This window comes from Coregonus clupeaformis, chromosome 27 (genome assembly GCF_020615455.1).
Source record: "Coregonus clupeaformis isolate EN_2021a chromosome 27, ASM2061545v1, whole genome shotgun sequence".
In the NCBI taxonomy this organism is placed as follows: domain Eukaryota; kingdom Metazoa; phylum Chordata; class Actinopteri; order Salmoniformes; family Salmonidae; genus Coregonus; species Coregonus clupeaformis.
Genome location: NC_059218.1, coordinates 44,206,006 through 44,226,052, shown reverse-complemented (window position 1 = coordinate 44,226,052; position 20,047 = coordinate 44,206,006). Strand labels below are relative to the sequence as shown.

Below are 20,047 nucleotides of genomic sequence, written 5' to 3'. Positions count from 1 at the left end.
TGGTGTTGTGAGACTGGGGTTGTATAGTTACATTACATGGTGTTGTGAGACTGGGGTTGTATAGTTACATTACATGGTGTTGTGAGACTGGGGTTGTATAGTTACATTACATGGTGTTGTGAGACTGGGGTTGTATAGTTACATTACATGGTGTTGTGAGACTGGGGTTGTATAGTTCCATTACATGGTGTTGTGAGACTGGGGTTGTATAGTTCCATTACATGGTGTTGTGAGACTGGGGTTGTATAGTTACATTACATGGTGTTGTGAGACTGGGGTTGTATAGTTACATTACATGGTGTTGTGAGACTGGGGTTGTATAGCTCCGTTACATGGTGTTGTGAGACTGGGGTTGTATAGTTCCATTACATGGTGTTGTGAGACTGGGGTTGTATAGTTCCGTTACATGGTGTTGTGAGACTGGGGTTGTATAGTTCCATTACATGGTGTTGTGAGACTGGGGTTGTATAGTTCCGTTACATGGTGTTGTGAGACTGGGGTTGTATAGTTACATTACATGGTGTTGTGAGACTGGGGTTGTATAGTTCCATTACATGGTGTTGTGAGACTGGGGATGTATAGTTACATTACATGGTGTTGTGAGACTGGGGATGTATAGTTCCATTACATGGTGTTGTGAGACTGGGGTTGTATAGTTCCATTACATGGTGTTGTGAGACTGGGGTTGTATAGTTCCGTTACATGGTGTTGTGAGACTGGGGTTGTATAGTTCCATTACATGGTGTTGTGAGACTGGGGTTGTATAGTTCCATTACATGGTGTTGTGAGACTGGGGTTGTATAGCTCCGTTACATGGTGTTGTGAGACTGGGGTTGTATAGCTCCGTTACATGGTGTTGTGAGACTGGGGATGTATAGTTACATTACATGGTGTTGTGAGACTGGGGATGTATAGTTCCATTACATGGTGTCAGTGAAAGGTTTGCATTCCCCATATTGAGGCGCAACAGGTCTAACACCCATCTGCTTAGACGCTAAATCACAGGTTTCTGTGTTTCGGAGAAAGCTATTTCGCACGTACTATTTTGAGTGAACTTCCCTGAGGAAGTAACACACCCAGTGGGTGTCCTAAATGACACCTTATTCCCTATATAGTGTACAACATTCGACCAGAGCCCAATGAAGTAGTACCCTATATAGGGAATAGGGTGCCATTTGGTACGAATCTCTAATGTAGAGTGTAGGATCCGCCTACTGCATCCTGTTTTTCTAAATGTAGGAGTGGTTCAAGCAAAGACTAAAGTAAATATGTCTCTGTGCAGCAGGATCCGTTTGGAGACGACAGAGCAGAAGATAATCTCTATTCCGGAGAGAGGAGATGGCAAAGTAAGTATCCAGAATTAAAATAGAGAAAGGACAGAGCAGATAGAGTGATTATCTAGAGTAAAGAGTGTTAAAGAGAAGTTCATTGAAATATGGTTGAACTAAGTCACTGGCACTGGCAAGGTTTAGAGAGGAAGTGAATGTTAACACGGTTGGTGGAGTTTAGACCAGTTTTAATAAAAGTTTTTTTTAGTGGCGAATGGAATACTGAATACATTCTGACGACCACATGCACACATACAATGGCAATTACATGAATAATCAGTTCCCTGTGAGTTTTAATGACTGAGAATGGCACTGAGTTTTATCACTGTGAACCTGCCCTCTTTGAACAGAGTTGATGGAAATGAACAAACAGTGTAGAGTGTGGGATCCACCTCCTGCATACTGTTCCATGGGAGTAGGCGTCCCAGCAAACATGTCCACACTGGGCACAATGTGGGCCCCAATGCGGGTTAAAATATTGGCCCCATGTAGGCTGCCCACATTGAACCGATGCGACTGTACTGTAGAATAATACACTACACACCGTAGTATCCCTCATGTGTAGTACTTACTATAGAATGTTGTAGTATACTGTAGAATATTATAGTAATACTACAGTAATGTCTGCAAAAACACTACAGTCTGCAAAACCACTACACTTTTTAAAACTATAGTAAATACTACAGTATTTAATTAGCATATACCCTGCCCATTCCACTCCCCATATCCCAATTTGGTCCAATCAGGTCATAGAAAAGAGCAGAAGCGCTGAACAATCTGTTCAGACCAAAGTCCTACCTACCTACAGGTTATGGAAAACTTGCTCTTTTAGTATTTCTCCAGTAATACTAAAAGAGCAAATGAGAACGCCTCCAATTCTATGTCAAAGATAATAAAACAAAAACACATTAGTAAATACTACATTATATTACAGTCCGCAAAAGCACTACAGTAAATACTACAATAATGTCTGCTAAAACACTATAGTAAATACTACAGTATACTACAGTCCTCAAAAACACTACAATAAATACTACAATCTGCAAAAACACTACATTAATTACTATAGTATATACTACAGTTTTATTTTATTACAGTATTTATACTATAGTTAACTGTAAATACTACAGTAAATACTACAGTATTCACTGTAGTGTTTTTGCAAATGTTTCATGTGGGGTGTGATAGCCCGTGCTGGTTAGCCTGTGCTCGGCTGGTGTGGGCTTTTTGTGGGCTAGCATGTGTTGGGCTGATGTGGGTTTGGTGTGGGCTAAGCCTGTGTTGGGCTGGTCTCGGCTGGCCCGTGTAAGGCTAATGTGGGCTTGGTGATAGCTAGCCTGTGTTGGGCTGGTGTAGGCTAGCCCGTGCTGGGCTAGTGTAGACTTGATGTGGGCTAGCCTGTGTTGAGCTGGTGTGGGCTTGGTGTTGTCTTGGTGTGGGATAATCTGTGTTGGGCTGGTGTGGGCTTGGTGTGGGCTAGCCTGTGTTGAGCTGGTGTGGGCTTTGTGTTGTCTTGGTGTGGGATGACCTGTGTTGGGCTGGTGTGGGCTTGGTGTGGGCTAGCCTGTGTTGGGCTAGTTGGGCTTGATGTGGGATGGCCAGTGCCCACCTTTCCCACCGAATACCCACATGGGGTCATATTTGCTGGCTTTCCTGGCTTCTATGGCAACAGACCAACAAATACAGACAGCTTACAGTAGCTATATACAATAGGTGAGGATTCAGGGCAAAGGGTTTCAAAATGCCTTCTATCCCATTCACCAGGAAATAACTTTGTAAGTGTATGCTTTTACAGTATATGTATGGTATTTAGTTTGTAAGATGCGTAATTCAGCAGTGTTTTAACTGTATCAGATCGAGCTGAAATTGTCCCCATTGATAAAAACAACATATACTTGTTTTCATCAGAGAAATACGTATTTTAATTACTTCAGAGTATGTTGTCATTTGAATTACACTGGGCTGAACTACACTCCAATGTATTTGATATTTGGTATTTTCAAAATACTGTCATTTGTATTTTCAAAATGCGAAATATGTTTATTTACCTTTTTTTTTATAGTGGTTTACATTTTGGGGCCCTCCTTTCACCCTGCATTGGTATCATGATTCTAATAGCACTATGGTGTAATAAGAACTTCAGCTACAAGACAAATATAAATGTATATGTAAAAAGTGAAGAATTGCAAAGCATGCTGAGTATTATTCTAATGAGCTCCGCCCCCGAAACAATGCCCTAAATAATACCCAGTGTGCTTTGCAGTTCATTTTTGGTGTGTTCATTTTCACTTATACATTTCGATTTTGGTCATTTAGCAGACACTCTTATCCAGAGTGACTTGCTCAACTAAGGTAGATAAACGACAACATATCAAAGTCATAGCAAGTAAAACGTTTTTGTAACCGTTACTGAGAATGTTGTTGCTGTTCAGGCCAGCTACTTGCAAATGTCTTTTTGTACTTTAAAATACAAAAAACAGTATGGTATTTTGTTTGTAAAATGCGTAATTCAGCAGTGTTTTAACTGTCTCAGATCAAGCTGAAATTGTCCCTTGATCTTTATGTTTTTTTGTATTTTGTAATTGTATTTCGTCATTTTTACCAATCCCTGGTTCTCATTCATCACACTTAATCTTCTTTTGACTGAAATGTTGTTTGTTTCCTGAACATTCTCCCTGTAGATTGGACATGACAAAACATGGTGAAAATAACCAAGGCCAACTGGAACAAACGACAGCGGCACTTAAAAATAACATTGTCTTTGTTTAACAAAGCTAAATTCAAACTTGGTCTTCGTTAAACCCAATAGAAACCAAGGAACAAAGTCCTGACCCACAACCATTGGCTTTCTCTCTAATCAATGAACTCTTTCTGAAACGCCCTCTGAACACAGCCTCCAAGCACAGTCTCTGATTCCTGGCCATGCCTCGCTGTCATGTGATTTGCTAAGATAAAATATTGGCAATACAATAGTTAGAGTCGTTGATATTCCAGGCTTATCTGCGCTGTGCTTAGTAATAGTCTAGGGGAAAGGTTACCCCCTACTTGCCACAGGAATTCTCAGCCTTTGCAGGCATCATCAGATGACGCAGATGCAAATCTGTTTTCCGTCCGCTGTGAGAGTGTACCAACATAGCTACCTGTCATGGCAGGCAAAGTAATACCAACCCTGCCCAATGCTGGAGGGGGGGGAATTCTCATGGACAGTGAACTCATGGACTCACTCTCATTTCTAGATGTCTTGAGTGCAAATGAGTTTGAAGGAGAGCAAATCGACCCAGCAGTTGCTTTGGAGACTGAGTCAGATTTTTACAAGGGAACCCCACCTAAATGGATGAACTTTTACCTGGCTGATGAGAGGGCCTCTGATAGCAGTGCCACGCCTACAGGAGAAGAAAATGACATTGGATTGATCAGAAGAGATGGTTATGAAAAGCTGAGGGAACTCATCAAGGTTCAGAGACAGGGCAGTTGGAGTGTAAACAGTATTAAGCTGTCGCACCAGCCAGGCAGTGGAGGAACCACCCTGGCCATGCAGATACTCTGGGACCTGAGGAAAGAGCTCAGGTGTGCTGTTCTGGTCGACCCTTCTTCTGACAAGAAAGATATAGGCAAACAAGTCCAGAAAGACCCGCTGTCTGACACCAGGACTATTGCCAAACAGGTGGTCAAACTTTTTGCAACCGGTGATCCAGAAAACCAGAATACAGTGCTTCTTTTGCAGGACAATGAACACCTGAGGGACCCCTTACAGGACTTTCTCATCAGAGAAATAACAGAGCAAAAAATCAGTGCTAAATGCCCTGTGGTCATCATTCTACAATGCATACGCTCGGCCTATATCATAGACGATGAGGAGGATGAGAGTAGAACTGAGGCAGATTTACTCCTGAAATCAAGTCTTTCTGACAAAGAGAAAACAAGCCTTGTTAGCATAGAAAAACAAATACAGAGGCACCACAGAGACGAGATGGGAAAGTTTCACAGCTTTAACATAATGCAACATGATTTCAATGAAGAATACATGAGAAAAACATTTTGTTCAGACGAGGGAAAAGAAATCACCAAATATCTTCAGCAAAACAAAGCATCCCGCAACACCAAACTCTTTGCATTTTTAGCTCTGGTGAACTCCTATGTTCCTGGCTCCTACCTCTTACAGTCACAGTGTGAGGCATTCCTCAGCCATCAAGACCCCTATGGTGTGAACCTGTCATTTCAGAAACGCATGCAACCTTTCAGTGATCTCATAGTCACATTCTCAAGACATGGAGGAGAAGACAAGAGAGTCCGCATAGCACACCCAGTTCTTGCACATCAATGTGTTCAGTTGCTGGCAGATGCTGGTATAGCTAGGAGCTCAGCAACACTGGACTTTCTGCAGTACTTAACCAGACAACAAATTCAGCCATCCTTGTTACTGTTCTTCAAAGACATGTTAACTAAGAGAGAAACAACCTCAAATGGCCAGGAGATGTTTTCCAGGTTAATTCTAGATATTGAGAAACATGAAGGCATTCCTGAATGTGTAAATGTGTTGAAAACCGCTTCAGAAACATTCAAGCATGACCCATTCTACCCTCAATCTCTTGCACGTTTTTACATCAAAATGTCTGATTTTACAAGAGCTGAGATTTGGGCTGAAAAAGCTAAAGAGAGAGTGCCCACCAACTCATTCATTGCTGATACACTGGGACAAGTTCACAAGAACCATTTGTATAAACAAGTCAATGGAAAATCAGGTGAAAAATCAGGGGCCAGAGACATTTTGTTTTGGGCAGAGAAAGCCATCATTTCTTTCAAACAAGAGGAGGAGTTAGCTGAAAAGGAAACAGTGAATCACATGGAGGATGACAGTCCAACAAAAATGTATCACACCTTCAACAACAGGGGAATCTTTGGTTATCTACAGGTTGCTAACATTGTTTATAATTCCCTCACAAATCTCAACCCAAAATGGAGGAAAATCCTTACCCAGGAAATATCAGCTGTACATCTCTCGGTACTGTTTGAGGACATAAAGCTCATGAAGTACCAGACTTTCATCACCAGCCTCAGAGTTGCGGTTGAAAATAAATTTTACAATTTTTTTGAGAGTTACCTCACTTACTCTGAGCCCAGGAACTGGAAGGATCAGACAACATACTTTCAGCAAGACATTGTTGATTGTTTTTGCAAGTATACAAGTGCCCCCAGTACAAAAGAGGACCTACCATTAAAGACACTCAAAGAGAAAATGGCCTCTACCTTTCCTGGCCTCTCCTCTCTCAATCAAAATGCCAGTGAGTCCAACTTGAGTAAAATCACAGAACTGTGGAAAATAATCAATAAAGAAAACCCTGATGATGTTAACACTGCCTGTAATTACATCCTGGCCAACATCATCCAGACCAATGGGCCAGTGGCATCTCCAGAACCCGCAACTCTACCACAACTTAGAACCATTCTTCAGAAGTTCATGGAGGAAGAAAAGACAAAACTTCGGACCCCAGAGTTTTACCTCCTTGTCCTCCTACTGTTTTGGCCCGAGGAGGCAAGAGAGGGGGATGTCATCAATGACATTGATCTTAACAAGTATGTTGAGCGCATGAAGCAGGCCTTTGACAACAAATACAAGAAGTACCTACAATCTAGGGAACTTGTGCCCTTGTTTTACCTGGGTAAAGGTGCTGGGTTAAAAAGACTTGTTCACAAATCAAGCATAGACAACATCTGTGAGCGTCTGAAAAGGAAATCAAGGACAGCCAATAAAACAAGAGGCAGTGCAGAGATCAGGGACACCTGCATTCAGGATCACCTTCTTCGTGTCAAAGGAGTGGTCAGAGTGCATAAGGCATTTGCCCGTATGGCAGACAAAGAGATTGAGATTTGTCCTCAGAAACAGGCCAGTGTGTGGAAGGATGGTTACATCTCATTTTACCTTGGCTTCAATATCAGTGGCCCTGTGGCTTTTGACATAAAGTACACAATATACACAGTGGGATCTGGAGCAAATGTTCAGAAACAAATGGATGATGCCATTGGATCAGAGGGAACCATAATGGAAGAATCAAAAACATTCAATCGAGGTAAGTCATACCTTGACTTGTATTACAGTGGCTTGCGAAAGTACATTTTACATTTTTACATTTTAGTAATTTAGCAGACGCTCTTATCCATACATATATATATATTTTAAGTATTCACCCCCTTTGGCATTTTTCCTATTTTGTTGCCTTACTACCTGGAATTACAATGGATTTTTTTTTTTGGGGGGGTTATCATTTGATTTACACAACATGCCTACCACTTTGAAGATGTAAAATATTTTTTCTTGTGAAACAAACAAGAAATAAGACAAAAACACAGAAAACTTGAGCGTGCATAACTATTCACCCCCCCAAAGTCAATACTTTGTAGAGCCACCTTTTGCAGCAATTACAGCTGCAAGTCTCTTGGGGTATGTCTCTATAAGCTGGGATTTTTGCCCATTCTTCAAGGCAAAACTGCTCCAGCTCCTTCAAGTTGGATGGGTTCCGCTGGTGTACAGCAATCTTTAAGTCATACCACAGATTCTCAATTGGATTGAGGTCTGGGCTTTTATTAGGCCATTCCAAGACATTTAAATGTTTCCCCTTAAACCACTCAAGTGTTGCTTTAGCAGTATGCTTAGGGTCATTGTCCTGCTGGAAGGTAAACCTCTGTCCCAGTCTCAAATCTCTGGAAGACTGAAACAGTTTTCCCTTAAGAATTTCCCTGTTTTTAGCGCCATCCATCATTCCTTCAATTCTGACCAGTTTCCCAGACCCTGCCAATGAAAAACGTTTTTACATTTTTTCTACATTTTATATTATTTAGCAGACGCTCTAATCCAGAGCAATTTACAGTTAGTGCATACATTATTCTTTTTTTTTCATACTGGCCCCCCGTGGGAATCGAACCCACAACCCTGGCGTTGCAAACGCCATGCTCTACCAACTGAGCTACCTCCCTGCCGGCCATTCCCTCCCCTACCCTGGACGACGCTGGGCCAATTGTGCGCCGCCCCATTGGTCTCCCGGTTGCAGCCGGCTACAGCAGAGCCTGGATTCGAACCAGGATCTCTAGTGGCACAGCTAGCACTGCGATGCAGTGCCTTAGACCACTGCGCCACTCCGGAGGTTAAACATCCCCCCAGCATGATGCTGCCACCACCATGGATGGTGTTCTCGGGGTGATGAGAGGTGTTGGGTTTGCGCCAGACATAGCATTTTCCTTGATGGCCAAAAAGCTCAATTTTAGTCTCATCTGACCAGAGTACCTTCTTCCATATGCCTTTTGGTGAACACCAAATGTGTTTGCATATTTTATTCTTTAAGCAATGGCTTTTTTCTGCCCGCTCTTCCGTAAAGCCCAGCTCTGTGGAGTGTACGGCTTAAAGTGGTCCTATGGACAGATAGTCCAATCTCCGCTGTGGAGCTTTGCAGCTCCTTCAGGGTTAACTTTGGTCTCTTTGTTGCCTCTCTGATTAATGCCCTCCTTGCCTGGTCCGTGAGTTTTGTTGGGCGGCCTTCTCTTGGCAGGTTTGTTGTGGTGCCATATTCTTTCCATTTTTTAATAATGGATTTAATGGTGCTCCGTGGGATGTTCAAAGTTTCTGATATTTTTTTATAACCCAACCCTGATCTGTACTTTTCCACAACTTTGTCCCTGACCTGTTTGGAGAGATCCTTGGTCTTCATGGTACCGCTTGCTTAGTGGTGCCCCTTGCTTAGTGGTGTTGCAGACTCTGGGGCCTTTCAGAACAGGTGTATATATACTGAGATCATGTGACACTTAAATTGCACACAGGTGGACTTCTGAAGGTAATTGGTTGCACCAGATCTTATTTAGGGGCTTCATAGCAAAGCGGTTGAATACATATGCACGCACCACTTTTCCGTTATTTCTTTTTTAGAATATTTAGAAACAAGTTGTTTTTTTCATTTCAGTACACCAATTTGGACTATTTTGTGTATGTCCATTACATGAAATCCAAATAAAAATCCATATAAATTGCAGGTTGAAACACAACAATATTGGAAAAACTCCAAGGGAGGCACTGTAGATCTTTTCCACATGATGGGGTCCCGTTTAAATGTTAGTAATGACTGTAAAACTTGATGAAGTAAATGTTTACCTGGTAATGCGTGACTCCAACTTGTTCATGTTGAATTACCTAGACATTGGGGGAAAAATAAGTGACTTACTAAAAAATTAACATACAGATGGATGTTAATCTTATTATGTGGAGTGAATATCTCAATTTATATTTATGCTAGACAGTTATTCATTTGGTTTAATTCAAATATACAATGGTGTGTATACTGTATCCATGGGTTTGTTTTCTGAGATACAGTACCAGATGGCTCCAAATCCAAAACAAGTGAGATAATGTTGACCATTGATTCTTATTTCAGGTATTCCAATGGGCTTTAAGACTTCTAGCCACTTTCATGTAAGTAAGATCATCTAAACTTTGGTATACTGACTGCACTGCAGGGTTGGGTTCAATTCCCTTTTAATTCAGTTAATTCAGGAGGTAAACTGAAATTCCAACTCCAATACTCTCAATACACATTCCACGCATGAACACTTCACGCCCTCTTCTTGTCGGCAAAACAGTTTCGGATACGTCGCCAGGCATTGCCATCAGGAAGGTGATGTCGTTAAACATGGATCAAATTTGTTAAAATTACTAAATGACATTAACAGTATTTGAAAAGCGACAACAATGAGACAAATGGAGGAACATTTTAAAACGAGTGTTTCCACATCGCATAACCACTACAAAGCTGATGCTAGCTAGCTAGCCTCTTCCATACACTTAACATAGCTGGTTAGCTAGCTAGCATCAATGCCTTCTGGCTAACATCAGACTGCATCTTCCGTTGTTTAACAGAGAAATACAGTTGAAGTCGGAGGTTTACATACACCTTAGCCAAATACATTTAAACTCAGTTTTTCACAATTCCTGACATTTAATCCTAGTCAAAATTCCCTGTCTTAGGTCAGTTAGGATCACCACTTTATTTTAAGAATGTGAAATGTCAGAATAATAGTAGAGAGAATGATTTATTTCAGCTTTTATTTCGTTCATCACATTCCCAGTGGGTCAGAAGTTTACATACACTCAATTAGTATTTGGTAGCATTGCCTTTAAATTGTTTAACTTGAGTCAAACGTTTCAGGTAGCTTTCCACAAGCTTCCCACAATAAGTTGGGTGAGTTTTGGACCATTCCTCCTGACAGAGCTGGTGTAACTGAGTCAGGTTTGTAGGCCTCCTTGCTCGCACACGCCTTTTCAGTTCTGCCCACAAATCTTCTATAGGATTGAGGTCAGGGCTTTTGTGGCCACTCCAATACCTTGACTTTGTCGTCCTTAAGCCATTTTGCCACAACTTTGGAAGTATGCTTGGGGTCATTGTCCATTTGGAAGACCCATTTGCGACCAAGCTTTAACTTCCTGACTGATGTCTTGAGATGTTGCTTCAATATATCCACATAATTTTCCTTCCTCATGATGCCATCTATTTTGTGAAGTGCACCAGTCCCTCCTGCAGCAAAGCACCCCCACAGCATGATGCTGCCACCCCCGTCCTTCACAGTTGGGATGGTGTTCTTCGGCTTGCAAGCAACCCCCTTTTTCCTCCAAACATAACGATGGTCATTATGGCCAAACAGTTATATTTTTGTTTCATCAGACCAGAGGACATTTCTCCAAAAAGTACAATCTTTGTCCCCATGTGCAGTTGCAAACCATAGTCTGGCTTTTTTATGGCAGTTTTGGAGCAGTGGCTTCTTCCTTGCTGAGCGGCCTTTCATGTTATGTCGATATAGTACTCGTTTTACTGTGGATATAGATACTTTTGTACCTGTTTCCTCCAGCATCTTCACAAGGTCCTTTGCTGTTGTTCTGGGATTTGATTTGCACTTTTCGTACCAAAGTATGTTCATCTCTAGGAGACAGAACGCGTCTCCTTCCTGAGCAGTATGACGGCTACGTGGTCCCATGGTGTTTATACTTGCGTACTATTGTTTGTACAGATGAACGTGGTACCTTCAGGCGTTTGGAAATTGCTCCCAAGGATGAACCAGACTTGTGGAGGTCTACCATTTTTTTTCTGAGGTCTTGGTTCTGAGAACGTTTTACTCTGGTTCCTTAAAAGTTATCCTGGGAGGTTTTATTAACACTGAGAACAGAAATTATAGGTTATTTGATGGTGTTTGAATATTGTAAAACTTCAATTAATAGCCTAGGCCTTTATTTGCTTAAATCACTGAACACAATAGGCACTTATTAGAGACAGGCTTATATTTAAGCCAGGCATATATTTCCTTAATGCACACAGCTTTTGCTCCTTTGCACAGTTAATTGTTTAATTCCAGCATTTTAATAAATTTCTTCATTTTCTACGCTAATGTGTTATCATTTACACACTGTGTCATGTTTCTTTTGTCTTAGTATGCCTCTATTGCCTCTACTTTGACTGTGCATTTTCGGCAGTTCTTAAATCAGCCGATTTCTAGGGGTCTGTACTCCCGAAGTTGTTGACTGTTTTTGTGTTTGCCAATTAGCTAGCAGTTCTTAGCTGTTAGCCGCCAATTTTCAGAAGTTTCTTCCTGGCAATAAAAATGGATGATTTCCATAATTGTTTCAAGTCATTCATGAATTATTTAATGTAACAAATCAAATATTAAACCTCATAAACAATTCATGGTAATTCATGGTAACCTCGTAAACTATTCATGGTAATTCATGGTAACCTCGTAAACTATTCATGGTAATTCATGGTAACCTCGTAAACTATTCATGGTAATTCACGGTAACCTCGTAAACAATTCATGGTAATTCATGGTAACCTCGTAAACTATTCATGGTAATTCATGGTAACCTCGTAAACAATTCATGGTAATTCATGGTAACCTCGTAAACTATTCATGGTAATTCATGGTAACCTCGTAAACTATTCATGGTAATTCATGGTAACCTCGTAAACTATTCATGGTAATTCATGGTAACCTCGTAAACTATTCATGGTAATTCATGGTAACCTCGTAAACTATTCATGGTAAATCATGGTAACCTCGTAAACTATTCATAGTAATTCATGGTAACCTCGTAAACTATTCATGGTAATTCATGGTAACCTCGTAAACTATTCATGGTAATTCATGGTAACCTCGTAAACTAAATCATTTAGACCCAGTGTTTATTTGAAACAGGCGTTTATTGGCTGGCTATTAAAAGGGACCGGCAGCTATTTGAGACTCAGCGTTTAATTGAAGTTTTACGGTAACTTCCTTCAAACTTTCACTGAATGTTTCAATAAGACTTTTAATAACACTGCTAGATTATTTTGGGTTAACTTTTTTGAACTCCAAGCACAGATATGACACATGGAAATGTATTTCCTGAGGCATTAATCGTGCGAACACATTTCTTTTTTATTGTGACACGGCAGCAGTGAGATTCAAACCTATGATCTTCTGTTCTCTAGCCATGAAATTAGTCCACTGCACCACCAGGATGGAGCTAGCATGTCATGTTTTGTTTTGCATACAAAGCTGTTCATTTTAGTCTATTAAAACAGACCCCATTTCAAAGGAAACAAGCACTATTCTTTTTTTAATTAACTTTTATTTAATCAGTCTCATTTTCAATGGTACCCTGAGACAATAAATATAACAAGATACAATAACAAGTACATTACATTAGAACATCACAAACATCACAGCCATCATAAATAAGTTAAGATCAGGTGTAGCCAATTAGTGGGCGCGGCAGACACACCTGAACGCACTTAACAACATAGGGGATAGAGAGAGTTTTATTGACGCTAAGAACGGAATGTATATGTTTTTAAATAACATCCGTAGAAAATTCTCTGTAACGTAGACGCAGGGCAGGAAGCAGATGGTGAGTTTAATAATAATGAACATGGCGAGTTACAAAACAAGAGACGCTTCTAGACATGAAAACTGAACCAATACTGCCTGAAGAGTGATGCTAGGGAGTGCTAGATAAAGGGGAGGTAATCAGGATAGTGATGAAGTCCAGGTGTGCCTCATGAGGCGCAGGTGTGCGTAATGAGGGTTGCCAGGTGTGCATCATGATGGGTTGCCAGGACCAGTGGTTAGTAAACCGGCGACGTCGAGCACCGGAGCGGGGGAGCGGGAGTAGGCGTGGCAGTTACTAAAGCTTTCTTGTGGTTTTTATGGAAAGTTTTCTTAATGTTCTGAGAACGGAATTTAGAGCTTATTGATGTTAATGTGTACAATTCAATTATTTTCAACATTCCCAGAATATTGCCAAGAACTGACATAAAAGAGATCCATACATTATCTGAACGTTCTGAGAACATCCCTCAAGTCATACCATTTTTTTTTTACTTTCCCAGAATGTAGTAAAAATATGACATTAAAAATAACCACAAGTACTGAAATTCCCACAGAAGCACGTTGTTTCTTAACGTTTGTATTTGTATTTGTTTTTATTATGGATCCCCATTAGCTGCTGCCTTGGTCCAGCAAAATTAAGGCAGTTCATACAATTTTCAAAACATTACAATACATTCACCGATTTCACAACACACTGTGTGCCCTCAGGCCCCTACTCATTTTTACATCATTTACATTTTAGTCATTTAGCAGACGCTCTTATCCAGAGCGACTTACAGGAGCAATTAGGGTTAAGTGCCTTGCTCAAGGGCACATTTACGTCATTTAGCAGACGCTCTTATCCAGAGCGACTTACAAATTGGTGCATTCACCCTATAGCCAGTGGGATAACCACTTTCCAAATTTTTTTTTTTTTTTTGGGGGGGTAGAAGGATTACTTTATCCTATCCCAGGTATTCCTTAAAGAGGTGGGGTTTCAAATGTCTCCGAAAGGTGGTGAGTGACTCCGCTGTCCTGGCGTCGTGAGGGAGCTTGTTCCACCATTGGGGTGCCAGAGCAGCGAACAGTTTTGACTGGGCTGAGCGGGAACTATGCTTCCGCAGAGGAAGGGGAGCCAGCAGGCCAGAGGTGGATGAACGCAATGCCCTCGTTTGGGTGTAGGGACTGATCAGAGCCTGAAGGTACGGAGGTGCCGTTCCCCTCACTGCTCCATAGGCAAGCACCATGGTCTTGTAACGGATGCGAGCTTCAACTGGAAGCCAGTGGAGTGTGCGGAGGAGCGGGGTGACGTGAGAGAACTTGGGAAGGTTGAACACCAGACGGGCTGCGGCATTCTGGATGAGTTGTAGGGGTTTAATGGCACAGGCAGGGAGCCCAGCCAACAGCGAGTTGCAGTAATCCAGACGGGGAGATGACAAGTGCCTGGATTAGGACCTGTGCCGCTTCCTGTGTAAGGCAGGGTCGTACTCTCCGAATGTTGTAGAGCATGAACCTGCAGGATCGGGTCACCGCCTTCATGTTAGCGGAGAACGACAGGGTGTTGTCCAGGGTCACGCCAAGGCTCTTCGCACTCTGGGAGGAGGACACAACGGAGTTGTCAACCGTGATGGCGAGATCATGGAACGGGCAGTCCTTCCCCGGGAGGAAGAGCAGCTCCGTCTTGCCAGGGTTCAGCTTGAGGTGGTGATCCGTCATCCATACTGATATGTCTGCCAGACATGCAGAGATGCGATTCGCCACCTGGTTATCAGAAGGGGGAAAGGAGAAGATTAGTTGTGTATCGTCAGCGTAGCAATGATAGGAGAGGCCATGTGAGGATATGACAGAGCCAAGTGACTTGGTGTATAGGGAGAAAAGGAGAGGGCCTAGAACTGAGCCCTGAGGGACACCAGTGGTGAGAGCACATGGTGCGGAGACAGCTTCTCGCCACGCCACCTGGTAGGAGCGACCGGTCAGGTAGGACGCAATCCAGGAGTGAGCCGCGCCGGAGATGCCCAGCTCGGAGAGGGTGGAGAGGAGGATCTGATGGTTCACAGTATCAAAGGCAGCAGACAGGTCTAGAAGGACAAGAGCAGAGGAGAGAGAGTTAGCTTTAGCAGTGCGGAGAGCCTCCGTGACACAGAGAAGAGCAGTCTCAGTTGAATGACCAGTCCTGAAACCTGACTGGTTTGGATCAAGAAGGTCATTCTGAGAGAGATAGCAAGAGAGTTGGCTAAAGACGGCACGCTCAATAGTTTTGGAAAGAAAAGAAAGAAGGGATACTGGTCTGTAGTTGTTGACATCAGTGGGATCGAGTGTTGGTTTTTTGAGAAGGGGTGCAACTCTCGCTCTCTTGAAGACGGAAGGGACATAGCCAGCGGTCAAGGATGAGTTGATCAGCGAGGTGAGGTAGGGGAGAAGGTCACCGGAGATGGTCTGGAGAAGAGAGGAGGGGATGGGGTCAAGCGGGCAGGTTGTTGGGCGGCCTGCAGTCACTAGTCGCAAGATATTATCTGGAGAGAGGGGGGAGAAAGAGGTCAAAGCATAGGGTGTGAGCAGGACCAGCGGTGACATTAGACTTAACAAACGAGGATCGGATGTCGTCAACCTTCTTTTCAAAGTGGTTGACGAAGTCATCCACAGAGAGGGAGGGGGGATTCAGCAGTGAGGAGAATGTGGCAAAGAGCTTCCTAGGGTTAGAGGCAGATGCTTGGAATTTAGAGTGGTAGAAAGTGGCCTTAGCAGCAGAAACAGATGAAGAAAATGTAGAGAGGAGGGAGTGAAAAGATGCCAGGTCGGCAGGGAGAACTGTGAAGGGTGAGCCATCCTCAGGAAAGGAACTTATCAAGGCATCAAGCTCATTGATGAACTCTCCAAGGGAACCTGGAGGGCGATAGATGACAAGGATATTAAGCTTAAATGGGCTAGTGACTGTGACAGCATGGAATTCAAATGAGGAGATAGACAGATGGGTTAGGGGAAAAATTGAGAATGACCACTTGGGAGAGATGAGGATTCCTGTGCCACCACCCCTCTGACCAGATGCTCTCGGGGTATGCGAGAACACATGGTCAGACGAGGAGAGAGCAGTAGGAGTAGCAGTGTTTTCAGTGGTAATCCATGTTTCCGTCAGCGCCAGGAAGTCGAGGGACTGGAGGGTAGCATAGGCTGGGATGAAGTCAGCCTTGTTGGCAGCAGAACGGCAGTTCCAGAGGCTGCCTGAGACCTGGAACTCCAGGTGTGTGGTGCGTGCAGGGACCACCAGGTTAGAGAGGCAGCAGCCACGCGGTGTGAGGCGTTTGTGTAGCCTGTGCGGAGAGGAGAGAACAGGGATAGGCAGAGGCATAGTTGACAGGCTGTAGCAGATGGCTACAATAATGCAGAGGAGATCGGAATGAAATGAACTAAACATCTGGGAAAGGAGAGAGCAAGGCCTCCCTCACCCAAAAAATATAACTCTCCCAACTTCCACCTCTGAAACTATAATTGTTTCACTGAACCACCCGAATAAAACTCTCCCAACTTCCACTTTAGAAGTTAGAATTGTTGTAAACTACAACGGTTCAATGTTTCAAGGACTAGACTCAACTTACTTTATTCAGCTAGCTAACTATGACGCCATAGCTAACTAGCATGCTAGCATCCAACAACACACAGTTTAGCACCAATACTTGGTTACAACGGACTACCAATAGTGTGTTAACACACTAAACAGATAATTCGTGTCCGTGTCTAGTTCTTTCATAACGCAGCAATGATTAAACGTTGGCTAGCTAGCACAAAGATATTGTATTTAGCTACCACAGTACAGCCAGCTGGTAGTGTTGGCTAGCTAGCAATGGCTGCTGTGTTGACTTTGTTTGAAAAACGGCGTCACTCCACCACTCCACCACTACCACATATCTACAGTACAAAAATCCATGTGTACATGTGTGTATAGTGTGTATGTTATCGTGTGTGTGTGTGTGTGTGTGTATGCATGTGTCTGCGCCTATGTTTGTGTTGCTTCACAGTCCCCGCTGTTCCATAAGGTGTTTTTTCATCTGTTTTTTTAAATCTAAATTTTACTACTTGCATCAGTTACTTGATGTGGAATAGAGTTCCATGTAGTCATGGCTCTATGTAGTACTGTGCGCCTCCCATAGTCTGTTCTGGACTTGGGGACTGTGAAGAGACCTTTGGTGGTATGTCTTGTGGGGTATGCATGGGTGACCGAGCTGTGCGCCAGTAGCTCAAACAGATAGCTTGGCGCACCCAACATGTCAATACCTCTCATAAACACAAGTAGTGATGAAGTCAATCTCTCCTTCACTTTGAGCCAGGAGAGATCGACATGCATATTATTAATATTAGCTCTCTGTTTTCATCCAAGGGCCAGCCTTGCTGCCCTGTTCTGAGCAAATTGCAATTTTCCTAAGTCCTTTTTTGTGGCACCTGACCACACGACTGAACAGTAGTCCAGGTGTGACAAAACTAGGGCCTGTAGGACCTGCCTTGTTGAATTTCCACATTATTTATTACAAGATTTAGTTGAGATTTAGGGTTTAGTGAATGATTTGTCCCAAACACAATGCTTTTAGTTTTAGAAATATTTAGGACTAACTTATTCCTTGCCACCCACTCTGAAACTAACTGCAACTCTTTGTTAAGTGCTGCAGTCATTTTAGTCACTGTAGTAGCTGACATGTATAGTGTTGAGTCATCCGCATACATAGACACTCTGGCTTTCTTTACATCAACAACATAGGAATCACTACAAAACTTATTGTATGACCTCTTATACACAATATTAGGCCCAGCCTTTGGAACTTTGGTTCCAAAGGCTGAGAACATGACTTTAAATAGAACCATGAGGAAAACGTAATGCTGAAGTACTGAAATCCCCATAGAATAATGTTGTTTCTTAATGTTCTCGGAACTATTTGAGAACATTCCCAATGTCAGACCAGTTGGAGAACGTTCGTTGAACATGACCAAAATGTAAATTAAATGTAACCATGTTTGAACTTTTAGGAAATGTAAAGTCTAAGGGCCCGGGGCTGGATTTCTACTAAGCTAAGCTAACAGTTTTGCTTCCATCCCTCTCCTCGCCCCTACCTGGGCTTGAACCAGGGACCCTCTGCACACATCGACAACAGTCACCCTTGAAGCACCGTTACCCGTCGCTCCACAAAAGCCACAGCCTTTGCAAGCAAGGGGAAACAACTACTTCAAGGTCTCAGAGCGAGTAACGGCACTGATTGAAACGCTACTAGCGCGCACTGCTAACTAGCTAGCCATTTCACACCGGTTACACTAACATATGGAATTGTTTTAAGATGGTCATAATAAGGATCATTTAGCTATTTTATTTTGAATTTTAGGACCCCTGTAGGTATCAAAATAAAATATGATAAAAATTATTTTATGAAACATTGATTTTGCTATTCGCCCATAGAAACACATTGAATAACACAATCATATATGGAAAAACAAAAGGAAGTATGTTTTGAAGTGTCTGTCCTATATCTGATGGGACCCATCTTGGACAAGATGGGTTCCACTATGTCTGGTGAAAACCAAACACTGCATTCCACAGTAAGAACCTCATACCAACGGTCAAGCATGGTGGAGGTAGTGGGATACTTTGGGGATGCTTTGCTGCCTCAGGACCTGAATGACTTGCCTTAATAGAAGGAACCATGAATTCTGCTCTGTATAAGAGAATTCTAAAGTAGAATGTCAGGCCATCTGTCTATGAGCTGAAGCTGAAGCTGAATCTGAAGCACAGCTGGGTCAAGACAATGATCCAAAACACACAGTCAAGTCTACATGAAAATGGTTAAAAAGCATCAAATTTGAAGTTTTGGAATGGCCTAGTCAAAGTCCAGACCTACTCGCAATTGAGATGTTGTGGCAGGACTTGAAACAAGCAGTTTATGCTTGAAAACCCACAAATGTCGCTGAGCTAAAGCAGTTCTGCATGCAAGAGTGGGCCAAAATACCTCCACAGCGATGTGAGAGACTGATCAACAACTACAGGAAGCATTTGGTTGCAGTCATTGCAGCTAAAGGTGGCACAACCAGTTATTGAGTGTAAGGGGGCAATTACTTTTTCACACAGGGAAATTGAGTGTTGCATATCTTTGCAAATTAAATAAATAAAATAATTATACATTTTTGTTGCTATTTGTAAACTCAGGTTCCCTTTATCTAATAATAGGTTTTGGTTGAAGATCTGATAACATTCAGTATCAACATTTTGCAAATATTTAGAGAAAATCAAAAAGGGGGCTAATACTTTTTCACGGCCCTGTACATTTGTAAATAGCTCCCAAAATGTACGCCCATTGGTTGAGAGAGAGGAAGGTGATAATTGCAAGAGTGAGCCCATAGGTTGAACAGGAAGCAGGAGGAATGTGCTTCATTGTGCCATGCTTATAGGCTATGAGGTAAATAGGTAAATAACATTACGGCTAACAGGACAGAGGAGAAGCAACAAGACTCTATGATGACGATGACACATCTGTATTCATTCCCACAATGCCCCTAGAATAGGAAACAGAGTGAATTATGTTATGCTTACTGGATGAAGTTAAACAAGCATTCAGACCAGCCTTTCTGATTGAACTTTCTTAAACTACATTTCCAATTGCTGGATAACTATCCCCAGAGTAAAGCATGGTGGTGGCAGCATCATGCTGTGGGGATGTTTTCATTGACAGGGACTGGGAAACTGGTCAGAATTGAAGGAATGATAGATGGCGCTAAATACAGGGAAATTCTTGAGGGAAACCTGTTTCAGTCTTCCAAAGATTTGAGACTGGGACAGAGGTTCACCTTCCAGCAGGACAATGACCCTA

At 42.4% G+C, this 20,047-nt stretch overlaps 1 protein-coding gene across 2 annotated transcripts in view; it reads left to right on the top strand.

Moving 5' to 3' along the window:
- Window positions 1-1,281: 1,281 nt before the first annotated feature.
- LOC121542044 (sterile alpha motif domain-containing protein 9-like) overlaps window positions 1,282-20,047 on the top strand; it is a 30,011-nt gene continuing 11,245 nt past the window's right edge. The window contains exons 1-3 of one of the 2 annotated variants that reach the window (XM_041851476.2): window positions 1,282-1,346; window positions 4,010-7,396; window positions 9,746-9,783. In XM_041851476.2, coding sequence (XP_041707410.2) covers window positions 4,474-7,396; window positions 9,746-9,783 — 2,961 coding nt within the window. In that variant the 5' untranslated portion in view covers window positions 1,282-1,346; window positions 4,010-4,473. Of the gene's footprint in view, window positions 1,347-4,009; window positions 7,397-9,421; window positions 9,784-20,047 lie in introns of those variants that run through there. The other variant, XM_045208228.1, reaches the window with a different exon arrangement.